The 16,286-nt window shown below is 38.6% G+C and overlaps 1 protein-coding gene across 1 annotated transcript in view; it reads left to right on the forward strand.

Moving 5' to 3' along the window:
* LOC129242529 (uncharacterized) overlaps positions 1-15,124 on the forward strand; it is a 71,721-nt gene extending 56,597 nt beyond the window's left edge. The window contains exon 7 of the mRNA XM_054879215.1: positions 14,873-15,124. Coding sequence (XP_054735190.1) covers positions 14,873-14,949 — 77 coding nt within the window. The 3' untranslated portion in view covers positions 14,950-15,124. The remainder of the gene's footprint in view (positions 1-14,872) is intronic.
* The last annotated feature ends 1,162 nt before the right edge of the window (positions 15,125-16,286 follow it).

A 16,286-nucleotide genomic window follows, 5' to 3' on the forward strand; every position in this document is an offset into this window, starting at 1 on the left:
AACATCGTCCAATTCAGGCACGAAAAAGTCATTAATCATGACTCTATAGCGCTCTCCATTGACTGTAACATTATGGCCGGCTTCATTTTTAAAGAAATATGGACCAATGATTCCCTCTGCCCATAGAGCACACCAAACAGTGACTTTTTGTGGATGTAACGGCGTCTCAGCAATGGCTTGTGGATTATATTATGTTCACTCCAAATACGACAATTTTGCTTATTGACATACCCATTCAACCAAAAGTGAGCTTCATCGCTGAACAAAATTTTCTTCGATGCGTCGCGCGAACCCAACCATTATTTTCGTAATAAATTTGCACGATTTGCAAACGTTGTTCAGGTGTAAGTCTATTCATTATGAAATGGCAAACCAAACTGAGCATAAATCAAGTGACAGCTGTCAAAAAGACCATCTACGAAAAAAGTAGTGCCAACTTGAAAACCTAACCTCTAAAAAAAAACACCCTTTACTATCGTGCAAGCACCGTATTCACCTGATATGGCCCCATGCGATTTTTTTTTGTTTCCCAAGTTGAAGTTAACACTTCGTCGAAGAAGACTTCAGTCTATGGAGAAGATCACAGAGAATGCGACGAAGGAGCTGAAGGCCATCTCTTCGTCGGCCTACCGACATGGGGTGCACGGAGGACTTGGTTAACACAGTTGGCACATGTGTGTTGCTTCAGATGGGTCATATTTCGGAGGAGATAAAATAAATTTGCCTGAAATGTAACTCTATTTTGTTTTATCTAAACATTCCCGATACTTTTTGATCATAGGTTATGTAAATTTGTACATATGTATGTGTGCAGCTATTTCCATATTTAGTGCTGCCTTTTCTGACGGTCTTTTTCGGTTGTTTGTTTGTTTGGGTCATGCGGTCCGACATTTATACCAATTCGCATATGTATGCGTTCCCCAAGGCAAAAATTGTCATGCCTACGCACCATTTAATAGCGCGCCTGTTATTGTGTGTTTTGTACATATTTGAGTGAGCGACTCAACGTGATTAATTTCAGTAACCGTTTGGTGCTCGAAGGCACTTTCCCATATGCATGTATGATGTATGTGTTTGTGTGTACGAGTACATGTGAATTTGGGTAAACAGATTTGTATCAGTTCACAGCCAGGCAGTTTCTGTTGCGGTAAACACCAAAAATAGATTATTATGGGATGTAAATGAACTAAAACTAATTCAGATTGAAAATTAGTTAGCCGCCGGTAATTGCCAATTACACTGCGCAATAAAAAAAAAACTAACAAGGTTCTGACACAGTGGATTATGGTAGAGAGGATAACAAAAAATATGCGTCTATCGACGATTTGAAAGTTTACGTCTGACTTTTAGCAGTCGCTGGGAGCCAAAATCTGCCGAATTCCGTAGATGTGGGTGCAATTTAAAGTTCAATTCATGTAGTTTTGCCATTGTTTTGATTGATTTGTGACACGGTGCATTGTCTTGAAAGTGAGCAAATGCGGCACTCACTTTGAACAGAGCTTTCTCGTAGCCAAATGCTCGTGCAATATAAAGCCAAAACATTATTTTGATAACTCACGCAACTTCACTTTTCGATTATTCAAAACGATTTTGTGGATCTTTTTGATGTTTTCTAGTGTTATCGCCTCATTTGAACGTGCATTACGTTGAGCATCAGCCGTGCCTCTACGACCACGCGACCACGTTTTGAGTCAGAAAACCATCCTTTTATTGTTGTTTCTGATGGAGTGGAGTCCCCATAACATTTTTCAAGCCATTGCTTTGCTTGAAAGGTATTTTTGTTCATCAAGAACCAACTAAAAAAAGAGATGAATGCAATAAAACTAGTGCTATAGAGTAAGTGCTCAATAGTCTCCTTCTCTGAAAGGCCCCCACAGCTTCTGCAATGAGAGTTAAATGGAAACCCTACTTTTTCCGCATGTGTACCGATCGTCCAGTGCTACCGGTCACAGCTGCGAGTTTGGAAATTGAATGGCGATGAGTCTAAAGGACTTTCTGAGTCGTTCGTGTATCGTATTGGGGCCAAAGGGTTTTCGAAATAGCACATGAAGAAATGGAGCCCCATCTTTTCTGCGCTTTCCTGAGAAATAATTTATGCAGTTCCCCATTAACAACTGTCAGGATGCCGATAACCGGGTAGGAGGCCTCTGAGGCCAATTCAGTGCCCGTCCTGGCAATCTTATTAACAATTTAATTTTTCGCTATGTTCCTATGTCCTGGAACCCAGATCAGAGAAATGTTACCTGCGCTCCCAAGAGATTTGATCTCCTCCAGGAGTTTATTAATTTTTTTCTGCACTTTGGCGTCGTCAGAGCCTTAATCGCGGCTTGACTATCGGAGAAAATGTTAATATCTCTCCCGTTTCCCGGCAGTTTAAAGGAGATAGATAAATTGGCTGATTTAGAGAAAATCCCTGCTTCGACACCCGACTCCATCTTGGAACCGTCAGTGAAGACAGGGATGCAAGCTTCGGTAAAGATTTTCCCCTCGTTTTAGTCTTGCATATTTGGACAGATTGCGCTAGCACGACCCTCAAATTCTAGTTTGCGGATAGAGAGATCTGTTCGAAGTTTGGAGAAATACGGTGTTAACTGCCCACAAATGTTACCATAACCCTTGAGAGATTGCCTCTAGTGGCCAATCTCCTTTAACCTGATTGCACTTTGAGCTGCGATGGAAGTGACGGAAAAGTCAATGGGAAGTAAGTACAAAAGGACATTCAGGGCAGCACTGGGGCAAGTTTTACATGCTCCGGTGATGCCAATGCATGCAATCCTTTGCATCCTCTTCAGTTTAGTGATATTATAGCCTTTCCGAAGAGCTTCCCACCAAACTAGGCATCCATACATTAAAATTGGAAAAACCACTGCGTGTACATCCACAGCATGTCCTATGGCTTGAGACCCCATTTTTTATCGAACAAAGATTTGCAGGAGTAGAAGGCTATACTGGCATTCTTAACCCAATTTTCGATGTGTAGCTTCAAATAGAGTTTGGACTCAAGTATCACTCCAAGATACCTAACTTCCGACGAGAGCGGGGAAACGTGGTTGTTTAATTTGGGAAGTCGAAAGGGTGGATGTTTATATTTTCTGGTAAATAGCACCAGCTCCGTTTTGTCAGAGTTGACTCGGAGGCCACAAGTGGCAGCCCAGCGACTGAATACAGCCAGTGACCTTTCCAAAATCTCAGCCATGACTGATATCATCAGGACCAAGTCATCGGCGTATGCTACTACCTCACGTAATTCTGTCAACTGACAGAATAGATTCCAGGGAAACATCGAGTAGCCCTACTTGTCGACTCGTATCGACAATGTCACGTGGGGTAAAAGAATTTTCCGTAAAGGGATTATTCACCAGGATAGTCAAAGATTCATCTGCAGATTCAGCCCACTCCCCATCCTCTCTTTTTACAAGAGTTTTGCAGGAGTGGTCTCTCAAAAGGATCTTGCTTAGCCTGGAAGAATCCTTCACGGATTCAATGGACTCGCAGTACTCCTTCCAGGAGTTGCGTATTGTCAGAGTTGACTCGGAGGCCGCAAGTAGCAGCTCAGCAACTGAGTATAGCTAGTGACCTTTCCAAAATCTTGGCCATGACTGAGGGAAACGGTCCCGATACCATCAGGACCAAGTCATCAGCTTATGCTACTACCTTAGGTTGGTAGGGAGGTAGGGTGGTTGTCGTAAGACACACTTAGACCTTCGGCAGGCCCATTGTGATACCACTGGAGCTTATCTGTACTCTACGTGTTCCTTTTCAAACCATCCGGTTGCTTTAATAAACGAGCAGAGCTTCGTTAGTTTTAGATGGGCTATATCCATCGGTTAGAAATGCTGTATCGAAAGTGCGCAGCCTTCTCATAGCTGGGCTTTCACACTCACATAAAAGGTGTCTGACTCTTTCCTCTTCTTCTGTATTAAGACAGCTTTTACAGAAATCGAAGTAAGGGAGTCCTAACCTTCTAGCGTGGCTGCCAATTAAACAATGACCAGTTAAAACACCTATCATTTTTCTTATAGATTCTCTGTTGAATCTTCGATCGACCGCTGTTCCAGTTCGGCCATGTCTGTCTGCTTAGTTCGCATGTTGTGAGGTTTTGCCAGATTGTATTTACCTTTTTGATGGCTTCCCTGTCTATAAGTAATTTACAAGTGCTACTACCTTAATCCGACTCTTATTTAGCACTATCAGAACTTCGTCAATAGCAACTAGCCAAAGTAATGATTTTAGCCCCTCTTGCGTCCGCAATAACTTCCCTGCAGCCAAGCAGGGGCGAGATCCAGAGACAAATAGGTCTTTCCACTTCAAGTCTATTGTACATATAATGAAAACAATTGTTTCAATGTATGCTGATCAAAATACCCCTTTTTTATTGTGGCGGTGAAGTAGGCTTTAAATTGTTTTCGCACTTACAGGCACCGTCGTCTGCTGCGTTGAGTGGTGTGACATTACAACAATCCCTCCTTTTCCTCTCCTGGATGCTTCCTCTGTTCCGGAACTACGGTAGCATTTCATTGAAGACAGTGAAGATCCAAGTAGGTGTTCCGATAAATGCTGCCTCTTCTACTCTCCTTGCGTCCTGGGTCAACAGTTTTGGAGCCAGCATCTTGCTATGGGCTCTATGGGCTTAAATGGGTGAGGTTAGCATGTCGGTTAAGCATGTCCATGTCAAGTTTTTTGGTCGCTCTAGGTAAGTGTCAACTTTCTGCGCGTATACCCTTTTTTCGATCATTTTGTCTGCTCTTAAGTGCAGCTTTGCAATCTTATTTCCATCTTTCACATTCTTCAAATCTACATCGTCAATATGGGCATCTTCGTGGACGCATTCAGTGGTATCCGTTTTCCCTATTTTGGGATAAGATCTGTGTAATATACAGGGGCAGGCACATCAGCTGTTAGTTGGCTAAATGACAGTACTGAGTATTGTTTACAAGCGCGCGGAAGCATTTTGCCGAGAGTAAACGCAAAAAAGAAAATCAGTAATGGATTTCAAACCTAGTAGTCTGATTACATTATATTTGGCTGGAAAATCACAACCAGCGATTGTTCGTGAGCTCAAGCACTTTAAAGTAAAGTGTTTGTTCATCGCATCGGTAGTATCGCGTCATGGAGATGGTCACCAAAAGACTGCAACGCCCCATGAAATGGTTCAAAAAGTGAAGAAGAGACTTGAGCGAAATCCCCGACGAAGTGCTAATCAAATTGCAAAAGAACTGAAAATATCTGACCATAACGTCCGCCGCATACTGAAAAATGATCTCAAAGTCAAACCTTAAAAGATCCAAAAGGCGCATGAACTCACACCTAAGCAGCAAGAAGTCAGACTTGAGAGAGCGAAAGCGGTCAATTTCCGAAAATTGTGTTTTCTGGCGAGAAAATATTTCAAATTGAGCAATACGTAAACTCCCAAAACGATAGCGTTTATTTGACCGACCGTTCATACGAGAATTTTAGTCATCGATTGGCCACCAGGAGGCAACACCACAGGTAATGATTTGGGCTGATATAACCACAGATGGGCGCTCTCCAACCGTTTTCATCGTTCTCATCTTTGGGCCATTTTGGTGAGCAAGGTCCGAACTAAAAGATTCACCAATCTCAAGGCGCGGAAAAAAGCCAATGTCCGCCAGTGGGCGAAAATACCTGAAAGTCACATTCGGGCAGCTTGCGATTCGTTTCTGGACCGTCTCGAGGCCATAGTCAAGGCAAAAAGTGGTCATATCGAGCAAAAGAAAATTGATTCTTAATTTTGTTTTATTTTCAAACACTTTTTTACTTTGTGATTGATTACACTTCGAGTGCCGGACCCTATAGAGTAACTCAGCAGGCTTTGTAGATTCATAATAAAAATAATAGTAGCAAAAAAATGTAATGGGCTATAAAATTACGTCCTGAAAATTTGTCGAAAAATACGGATTAAATGGTTTGAAATTTTGTTTATTGTTTTTAGTTTCCACATTGGATTTATATAATTTTTTTTAGAATTAATTAATTTTATTAAAAAAATGAATTATAAAAATTAGCAATAAGTTTTTGTGCAATAGTTATTTCACTTACTGTATATGCAAAGATATGTGTTTATGCATAATTAATTTGGGAAAGCTTAAATTATGCGCAGGGTAATACGATTATACGAAACGATTTTATTTGTCATCAAAAAATATATCTGCACGTTACACACACAAGATTACGTTCAACAGCTGGTGATGAAATATTTTTATAAATATGTATGTATACTTCTATGGCTATGGAATAGATATGACTAATCAGTAATCCTCCAAAAACTTCCACTCAAATAAACTCAAAACATCCATTTGATACATACTTGACGGTACATAAACTACTTATATTAGAATCTCCAAAAAGTTGGGATTGATGCAGTCAAAACATGCTCGTACAAGAAAACGCCAAGCATTCATCCAATTTCGTTTTTGAATAACTTTTTTAAGTAACTTTCTAAATCTTTATTTTGAGCTTTACGCGCCTCATTGCTTATCTGTTTGTTTGATCACCATATATGTATTGTAAGCTGTCCAGCAAAGTACGTCTTTTACACTCACAAGTGTCAAATATAATTGACGTACGATGCCATTTGCAAAATGTGTGCCCAATTAGAATATAATTAAAGTAGTCTTTTGCTACATGATTCGATTATTAAAGGTTTGCCCACTTATGACATTAGAATTCTGACACTCTCTTACAAAAGGGCGCATTTAAAAAGGATGAAGAAAATGGAAATATTAATAAATAACTTTTTGCTTAAAATGGTAGCAAAATAGTCCTTTTTTAGTGAAATTATAAAGGAGGTTGAATTAGTTTTAAAGGTGACACACAGATGGCGCTATTTATCACTTTATCGCGTTGGCAATACTGAATATATATTCATGACAAAGCCTCATCCCTAGGCTTTGTTTATCAGTATCTGTCATTTCGCTGAAGTATAAACAACGCAGTGTTTTCGTGCTCCGAGTATGTCAACTTTCGTGCCGTCGAAACGCAATTTGCGGGAAGCTTTGCTTTTCTGCTTCAATTTGAAAAAAATACAGCCCAAGCCCGTGAATTGCTGCAGGAGGCCTACCCAGACCATACTCCGTCGATTTCAACATGTGAGTACTGGTTTCGACGATTCAAAAGTGGTGATTTTCACACCGAAGACAAGGAGCGTCTTGGCCAGCCCAAAAAGTTCGAGGACGCGGAATTGGGGGAATTGGTAAACGAGGACTCGTGCCAAACCCAAGAAGAGCTTGCTGAATCATTGGGCGTTGATAAATCAACCGCTTGCAAGCGTCTAAAAGCGATGGGAATGATCCAAAAGCAAGGACATTGGGTCCCGTACGAGTTGAAGCTGCGCGACGTCGAACGGCGATTTTTTACGTGCGAATTGCTGATCGAGCGACAAAATCGGAAGGGTTTTTTGCATCGGGTGGTGACTGGCGACGAAAAATGGATCCACTACGATAACCCAAAACGCAAAAAATCATGGGGTTTGCCCGGCCACGCATCAACGTCGACGGCCAAGCAGAATATTCACGGCAAGAAAATCATGCTCTGCATTTGGTGGGATCAGGTCGGCGTCGTATATTTTGAGCTGCTCCAACCGGGCGAAACAATCACGGGGGATCGTTACCGACTGCAATTGATGCGTCTAAGCCGGGCATTGAAAGAAAAACGGCCGGAAACGGTAAAAAGGCACGACAAGGTTATTTTGCAACATGACAACGCTCGGCCGCATGTTGCTCAACCTGTCAAAAAATACCTTGGAACGCTTGGCTGGGAAGTGTTACCCCACCCGCCCTATAGTCCAGACATAGCTCCCTCCGATTATCTTTTGTTCCGGCATATGAGTCTCGATTTGGCAGACCAGCGGTTCTCCTCGTACGAGGCTACCAAAATATGGGTTGAGTCATGGATAGCCAAGCAGCGGCCAGAATTTTGGAGAAACGGCATCCGGAAATTGCCCGAAAGATGGGCGAAAGTTGTAGCTAGCGATGGCCAATACTTCGAATAAAATATTTTGTACCGTTTTTTCACAATAAAGCCCCAAATCTTCGAAAAAAACCTTTAAAACTAATTCAACCTCCTTTAAATTATTATTATATCGACGGCAGCTGCCGTAGCCGAATAGCTTGCTGCGTGACTACCATTTGGAAGTGCAAGGATTCAAAGCCCCGGGCCTGAAACACCAAACGATAGGAAATGTTGTTTGTAATAGCGGTCGCTCTTCGGCGGGCAATGGTAAACCTCCGAGTGTATTTCTGCCATAAAAAAGCTCCTCATAAAAATCATCTGCCATCCGGAATCTGTGATTAATTACATATTGCTAAATGGGCTCTTGTTGGTAACTTATGTATTTTTAAAGTAACCTAGTAAGTACTTTCCCAACCTATATTTGAAAGGCATCGGGCTCAAATTGTCAAAACGTTCATCTTTCACGTTCATTGCCCCAAAAAGATGCGATAACTCTAGAAATTTTTTCAAAAGTGGAAGAAAAGTAAAATTTGTAGTAAAAAAATTTTGTTCTGAAAAGGGTTTTTAAGCACAAGAACTTGATCGGTATGTCCATAACCAAAACGATATGGAAAATATCCTGACATACAGCTTAAATCAGGATATGATGATTTTGTAGTAAAAAAAATTTTGTTCTGAAAAGGGTTTTTAAGCACAAGAACTTGATCGGTATGTCCATAACCAAAACGATATGGACATACCGATCAAGTTCTTGTGCTTAAAAACCCTTTTCAGAACAAAATTTTTTTACTACAAATTTTACTTTTCTTCCACTTTTGAAAAAATTTCTAGAGTTAGCAACCCAGTGTCATACTAAGGGAGCCGATTTGTCAAGAGGAAATGAGAAAGCTGCTTACTGAGCAAACCTTTTATTATTGAATCATGCTTTTGCTATAAACATTATCTTACTCATACTCTTATTACTCTTTTTACTCATGCTCTCACTCTACAGACACACTCTTGTTGGTGATTGTCTCGGACCCTAAAAAACAACAAGGCCAATGCCAAGATGAATTCATTAAAAGTGGATTGACATTAGATCAACAACAACGTTTGGTACATTAGAATGTAACAACAAAAAAAACGGATAAAAGAAAAAGGAAAATACAAATTATGTTGAATAACCGACATGCAGTTGGAGGCCGAGCATACGATGAAGGTGAGAGTCGAACGGCTTTCACCATTTCATTTTGTGTTGACAATCTAGTGTATACGGCGAAAAAAAAAAAAATAAATTAGATGGTCTACTGATATCACTTTTAATAGATTCGCCTTGGCTAAGGCTATCGTCAACTAGAAATGCTTTGATTCTCCGCGAATTTTTATAAATGCAGCAATTCATTTAAATTTCGTCAATCAAGTAAAGTTTAGCTTAGGGAAACCGGAAGCCAAGGGTAGATAATGAAGAGTTAAAGAGAGAGAGAAAGAGAAAGGAAGTCGAGTATGATATATTACAAGATCACAAGACTTGGACATCCGGAGCAAAATTGTGAATTGTGACGGCGCACTTGTCCGTATATTGTTTGTGTAATTTCTTCTTCTTCTTGCTTTCTTGTTCGATGCGACGTCACGCACTCTCTGATGAGCGCAATCTCGTTTCTATCATTCTATCGTTTCATAACTCCGGTCACGTTAGCTACTCAGCTGACTCCTTCAAAATCGCTGAGAGCTGATTAACGGTTTAATTCTGGTCACACCTCTGCATTTTGATGAAAAGATTTTAAGAGGTGTGCTATTTAGTATACCGTTATTCGGCTGTAAGTCGTCTAAAAAACTGTGATTGTGTTGTACGAAAAGAAAATTATATTCGAAAAAAAAAACAACCAATAACACTTCGTTGCCGTCAGAACAACAACTGATTGGACGAGTGTGTGAATATTTGTGAAATGATTATGCAGAACTCGGCTGCGGAGTTCCCAAGTGACGCGCCAGCACAAGTTCCCCTCACAATTTTCTTTTTCCTCATAGTTAAAGAGCGAGCATTTTAAGTCTATGGTGAAAAGAGCGACCCGTTTAAGTCTATGATCCATGCCAAGGCGAATTTATTACAGGTGACAGCAAACACATATAAGTAAAACCCTACATGTATTTGTTGTTGCGTTTGGTGCAAGCATCATGTCAATTCAGCAAGCAAATGTAAACATACGAATGTAATACTAATATTACGTTTCCACCAAAAGCAAACACCGTGTTTGCAGGAGTTGTGTTTGGGAGAACTGTCAACTGTTTCCACCGAAATGTGTTTGCAAAGTGTATGGTCTTTGGTATGGTAAGCAGATTTATGATACATTATTTTGCGGCGACAGCACAGCGCGATAGCCCAGCGGCTAGCAATGTGGGCTTCCGATCCGAAATCCTTGGTTCGAATCACAAAACAATTTTTTTTTTTTTATACATTTATTTCATTTTGTTTTATGATATGTTTATGAGCAGATTTTTTTCATGGCAGAAATACACTCGGAGGTTTGCCATTGCCTGCCGAGGGGCGACCGCTATTAGAAAAATGTTTTTATTAATTTTGCTTTCACCGAGATTCGAACCAACGACCTCTCTGTGAATTCCGAATGGTGATCATTGTTGCCATGTTTCGATAAGAATGCAATAATAAATGAGGAAAATGAGCAACATTGCCACCACTTAATAATTAAATTAGACGCAAACCCAACAAAACACGCTTTAAATTAGACGCAAACCCACAAAACACGCTTTGAAAGTGAGTTTAGGTATGGAGTTGTGTTTTAATTTTGTATGGGATTTGACAGGAGTTTTGTTTCGTGTTTGCGCTAAGAACACGATAGCGGCAGAGAACACGATAGCGGCTGCGGTGGAAACTTATGCTAAGTGTTCTTAGCGCAAACACGAAACAAAACACCTGTCAAATCCCATACAAAATTAAAACACAACTCCATACCTAAACTCACTTTCAAAGCGTGTTTTGTGGGTTTGCGTCTAATTTAAAGCGTGTTTTGTTGGGTTTGCGTCTAATTTAATTATTAAGTGGTGGCAATGTTGCTCATTTTCCTCATTTATTATTGCATTCTTATCGAAACATGGCAACAATGATTGCAATTTGTCAATATGACATTTGATTGACGGCCGCCGTAGCCGAGTGGGTTGGTGCGTGATCACCATTCGGAATTCACAGAGAGGTCGTTGGTTCGAATCTCGGTGAAAGCAAAATTAATAAAAACATTTTTCTAATAGCGGTCGCCCCTCGGCAGGCAATGGCAAACCTCCGAGTGTATTTCTGCCATGAAAAAAATCTGCTCATAAACATATCATAAAACAAAATGAAATAAATGTATAAAAAAAAAAAAAAATTTTTTGTGATTCGAACCAAGGATTTCGGATCGGAAGCCCACATTGCTAGCCGCTGGGCTATCGCGCTGTGCTGTCGCCGCAAAATAATGTATCATAAATCTGCTTACCATACCAAAGACCATACACTTTGCAAACACATTTCGGTGGAAACAGTTGACAGTTCTCCCAAACACAACTCCTGCAAACACGGTGTTTGCTTTTGGTGGAAACGTAATATAAACATACCAATACATACAAACAAAGCATATCATTTTGACGTAAGCCATACCTACGGCGAAAAATTCAGCTGGGTGAATGCTGTCACCTTATTAAATCCACCTTGATCCATGCCTATGCACATGGGGAGAGGAAGTATTATTAATACAGGGTGGGCCATATAGCGTTTGCTTTTTGAGCCACCTATTTTTTTGAGAATGGTAACACAAATGACATGTCAAATGTGTTCATAATTTACTTAAAGGTTTGACATTTTCGAAATAGGACGCTTGAACAAAATTGAGAAATATTGAAAACCTATTTCCAAAGTGGTGAGTCTTCTTCTTCTTTTCTGGTTTTCACATCGGTGGCTACGTCAATAAGCAAAATTGTCGGATTTTGGGCTCAGAAAATCCACACGTTGCTGTAGAGAAGCAAATGCATCCACAACGAGTCACTGTTTGGTGCGGTTTTTGGTCTGGCGGCATCATCGGGCCATTTTTTTTCGAAAATGAGCAAGGAGCCGCGGTTACAGTAAATGGCGAGCGTTACCGTGACATGTTCAACGAGTTGTTTCCAAAAATTGAAGAGAATGACATGGACGACATTTGGTTTCAACAGGACGGTGCAACTTGTCACACTGCCAAAGTTACACTCGAACTTTTTGCTACCGTTTTTGAAAACCGAATAATCAGCCGAAATTCCGATATCAATTAGCCGCCTCGGAACTGTGATTTAAGCGCGTTGGACTATTTTTTGTGGGGGTATTCATGAAATTGCAGCCCAAACAATCGAAAATGTGCTTAAAAATTGGATTGATCGAATTGCCTACTGTAAAGCCAGTCGTGGCAGTCATTTGAACGATATTATTTTTCATTCATAAATGACAATGTTCAATCTTCAATATAAAAAAAAAGTTTGAAAAAATATTTATTAGTTTTTTTTTATAGCCGATTCAAAAAGCAAATTTTACATGGCCCACCCTATATTATTAATATCTTTAGTTAATATTACTTGTATATACATATGTATATACATATATACAGTGTTGGAAAAAATAATATTGTAGAAACGATAATCACTCCATATTTCATATAAAATTTTTAGTTTGTAAGTATGTACCTATTTATGCAGATACACACTGTGTAATACTGTTTGATAACGGTACTCTATTTTGTCTTGTTTTTATGTGCATAATGGCAAATATTTAGGCTCAGTATTCTTTTTGGTGCAGAACCGCGTGTTTTAGTTGGAAAAAAAATAGGAACGTTTCTGAAAAATTTGAATAGCTACAGTTAAAATTAATAATATACTGTTATTTTTAAACTGTTTGATATTTTGTTGGAAAAGTATGTAAAAAATTATATTTATTACTGTCCTGTTCATAAAATATTTCTTATCTTATGAATATTGGATTCAGAATGGGACGTGGTAAACACTGTACTGTTAATGAAAGAGAAATTATAAAAAAACTAAAAAGTGATGGCCTTTCTATGTCACGGATTGCCGATTTAATGAAATGCTCAAAAAAAAGGTGTTTTCTGCGATTAATTTTAAAATTACAGAGGAAAAACGAGGACGAAAGCGCGCAACATCAAAGAAGTTTGACCAACTGCTTATACGAGAATCGAAAACAAAACCATTTTTATCCTCAGAAGAATTGAAATATGTTTTACAAGCGCCAGTAAGCAGTCGAACAATCCGAAATAGATTAATATCTGGGAGAGTAAAGGCCTATAGTGCAAGAAAAGTACCATACTTTAGCAGAAAAAAGATAACCTGCAGATTATCGTTTGCAAAGAAACATCTACTGCGTGCAAATTGGAAAAACGTATTATGGTCAGATGAAACAAAGATTAATTTGTTTGGGTCTGATGGCAAGGTACATGTAAGACGACCTAAAAACTCTGCATACGATCCAAAGCACACGTTGAAGACCGTGAAGCATGGAGGTGGTAATATACTACTTTGGGGATGTTTTTCGTGGGCAGGAGTTGGTCCTTTATTCTGGATTAAAGATAAGATGTGCGCTGCGGACTACGTAAATATTTTAAATAATGTTATGCTTCCATATGCCAAAGAAGAAATGCCATTGCTTTGGGAGTTTCAACAAGATAACGACCCAAAACACTCCTCTAAACTGGCGAAGAAATGGTTCCAGGATAACAATGTAAAGTTAGTAGAATGGCATTTATAATTCCCGGACTTGAATCCAATAGAGCACCTTTGGGGCATTCTGAAGAAGAGAATTGCCGCCTATAAGGTAAAAAATAAAGCAGATTTGTGGGAAAAAGTCCAGACAGAATGGTTTAGTATAAACCCATCAGTTTGTGCAAAGTTAGTGGACTCAATGAGCCGGCGTTGCACCGCAGTCATTAAAGCCCAGGGTGCAACAACCAAATATTAATTTGTTTACAATTTTAAAAGTTTTGTTTAATTATCTTAAAGAAAAATACTTATGTTTATTAGCTTTAAGGACGTCGTTTCTATTATTTTTTCCAAGGACAATAAAATGAACTTCATGATTTCTTTTTTAAAAAATGTAGCAAGAGTTGAGTACCTCTATTTGTATATATAAAACTGTTTCTTTATAAAAAGATATGAACTTCAACAGCAAAAATTATTTTGCAAGAAATATACCCAAAAGAAAGAAAAATTCACATCGTTTCTATTATTTTTTTTAACACTGTATATTTATCAACAGTCATGCCGCTTATTAGTTTTCATGTAGTCACCCCATTTTGATCCAATTTGGAAAGCTTTTCCTTTACAGGTACGCGCTTCCTAAAGCCTTCCTAAAGTTTTAGCTTCAGTCGTATGCAAATTTGGAGAAACCCCACTTCAACTACCCTACTCCTACATTTCACTCTATTAAAAAGTGCAATAATTTCCATTTTAATCGATTACGTACACATTTCCCTGAACACAATCTGCATAAAATGGTTTAAGCTCCAAAGTACAAATCGACCATCTATCCCCCGGAGTCTCTCATTGCGTAATCTTTGAGCTCGTCACAGGAAATTTATGTAAACTTGCAGTTTTCTTGCACCTACGCATAAAATAGTGAACTACCTTTAGAATGATGCATTGCAATTCTCGACGCGCGGATTATAAAGCGCGACGCTCCATACACTTTAAAAAGCTTTAATTTAATCATCTTATTAACGCATTTATGCCATATGTTTTTTTAATTAAATCGAAAGAAGCAAAAATTAACAAATAAATTATGTTGCTTCTTATTCACAAATATTTATTTTCACTTATACATCCACACACATACTTATGCATTTATTTAATGTACGCCTGCACATGCATTTGAATTAAAATCATGTAACTTTCGTTTCAGTTGAGCTGAAGAGTGAACCAGCAGAGGACAACAGTTTAGCCATAACCATCAATATCCCGACATCATTTGAAGCATAATTCTACTGAGTTCTGATATAAATTGCCATATAACGCAGAGCAGAGCGGCAGCAGGCAGCAGGCAGAGCCTGGTACAAAAATAAAACACAAATTTTGTTGTTGTATTTGTGTGTGTACAAAATCACTTGCAAAAACCACGGCCACATACAAATATATGTGAGTGCAAGAGGAAGTGTATGAGGTAAAAATGATTACAACAAAGCCGTAAAAGGTACTCTTCAGGAGTACAAGAAATGTGAATGTTGAAGAGAATAAAAAAACAATTCGAATTGCTGTGAGTTCATGTATAAACCATTTCAGATAGAACAACTTTACAGCACTAATATGCATGTATGTATGTATGTATGTGTTATGTGTATGAAAGGTAATGCCACGAAATGGAAAAAAAATCGCAAAAAGGTACTTCCTGTTTCCCCTTTTTTCGAATAAGAGATTTTTCGTTTAACCCCACTTTATCACTCCAATAAAACAATAACAAAGCAAAAGTATGCAATTCAGGTAGATACAAAAATATGAATTTTTTTGCTAAGGTTTTATAACTGGGATCTTACTTTTTTCAACTGCATCAATTTGTCGTACGGCGAAAGCGCCTTTTATTTTATTACGATTTAATGCCCATATATGTATAAACCGGCTTTACTATAATGTTAATGATTTTTTTATATTTAGAAATTTATAGATACCCGCCACTAAAGTTTTTATATTGAAAAATTTCATATCAGTTTATCAATGGGAAGATTTTTCAAATTTTTTCTTTTTCATCGTTAAATAAGACCCCTATATTTTTAATCCTTCAAAAAATCGTCAAAACGTTTGTTGCCGTATTCTGGTTCGTTATTGCTACGTATCACTTTAATTTTTTCGTCCAGTCTGAACCAGCCTCTACCATATTTTTAAATACCACAAACTTATCGAAAACCTCGTTTCTTGAATGCCACATTGCTGCACTACACTGAGTTGCGCTTAAGCATAGAAGGCCGAAAAAAGCGAAATTTCCCGAATTTTTTCTGAGACAACTTTTAAATTTATTGATCTCAAAAATTTTTATCTTTTAACTGTGATTTAAGGCTTAGTATTAGTAAAAATATTTATTTGGAAAGGAGTTACAGCTGATCTCCGGGAGCTTCTCTCAAAAAAGACGGTTTGCGGTGGTCATTATGTCTCTGAACTGGATTCTCTGAAATTAAAAGAACCAAACCGATTTCGTTAAAGTAATGTTAAATCTAGTACTTAATCGAAGGAATAAGCAAAATAAATTTTTTTGACAAAATGGCGGTTTCTAAAAAACAAAATCGATTTTTGACCAAACGCGTTTAAAATTTGAAAAGCACTCTTAA

Source organism: Anastrepha obliqua, chromosome 3 (genome assembly GCF_027943255.1).
Source record: "Anastrepha obliqua isolate idAnaObli1 chromosome 3, idAnaObli1_1.0, whole genome shotgun sequence".
In the NCBI taxonomy this organism is placed as follows: Eukaryota; Metazoa; Arthropoda; class Insecta; order Diptera; family Tephritidae; genus Anastrepha; species Anastrepha obliqua.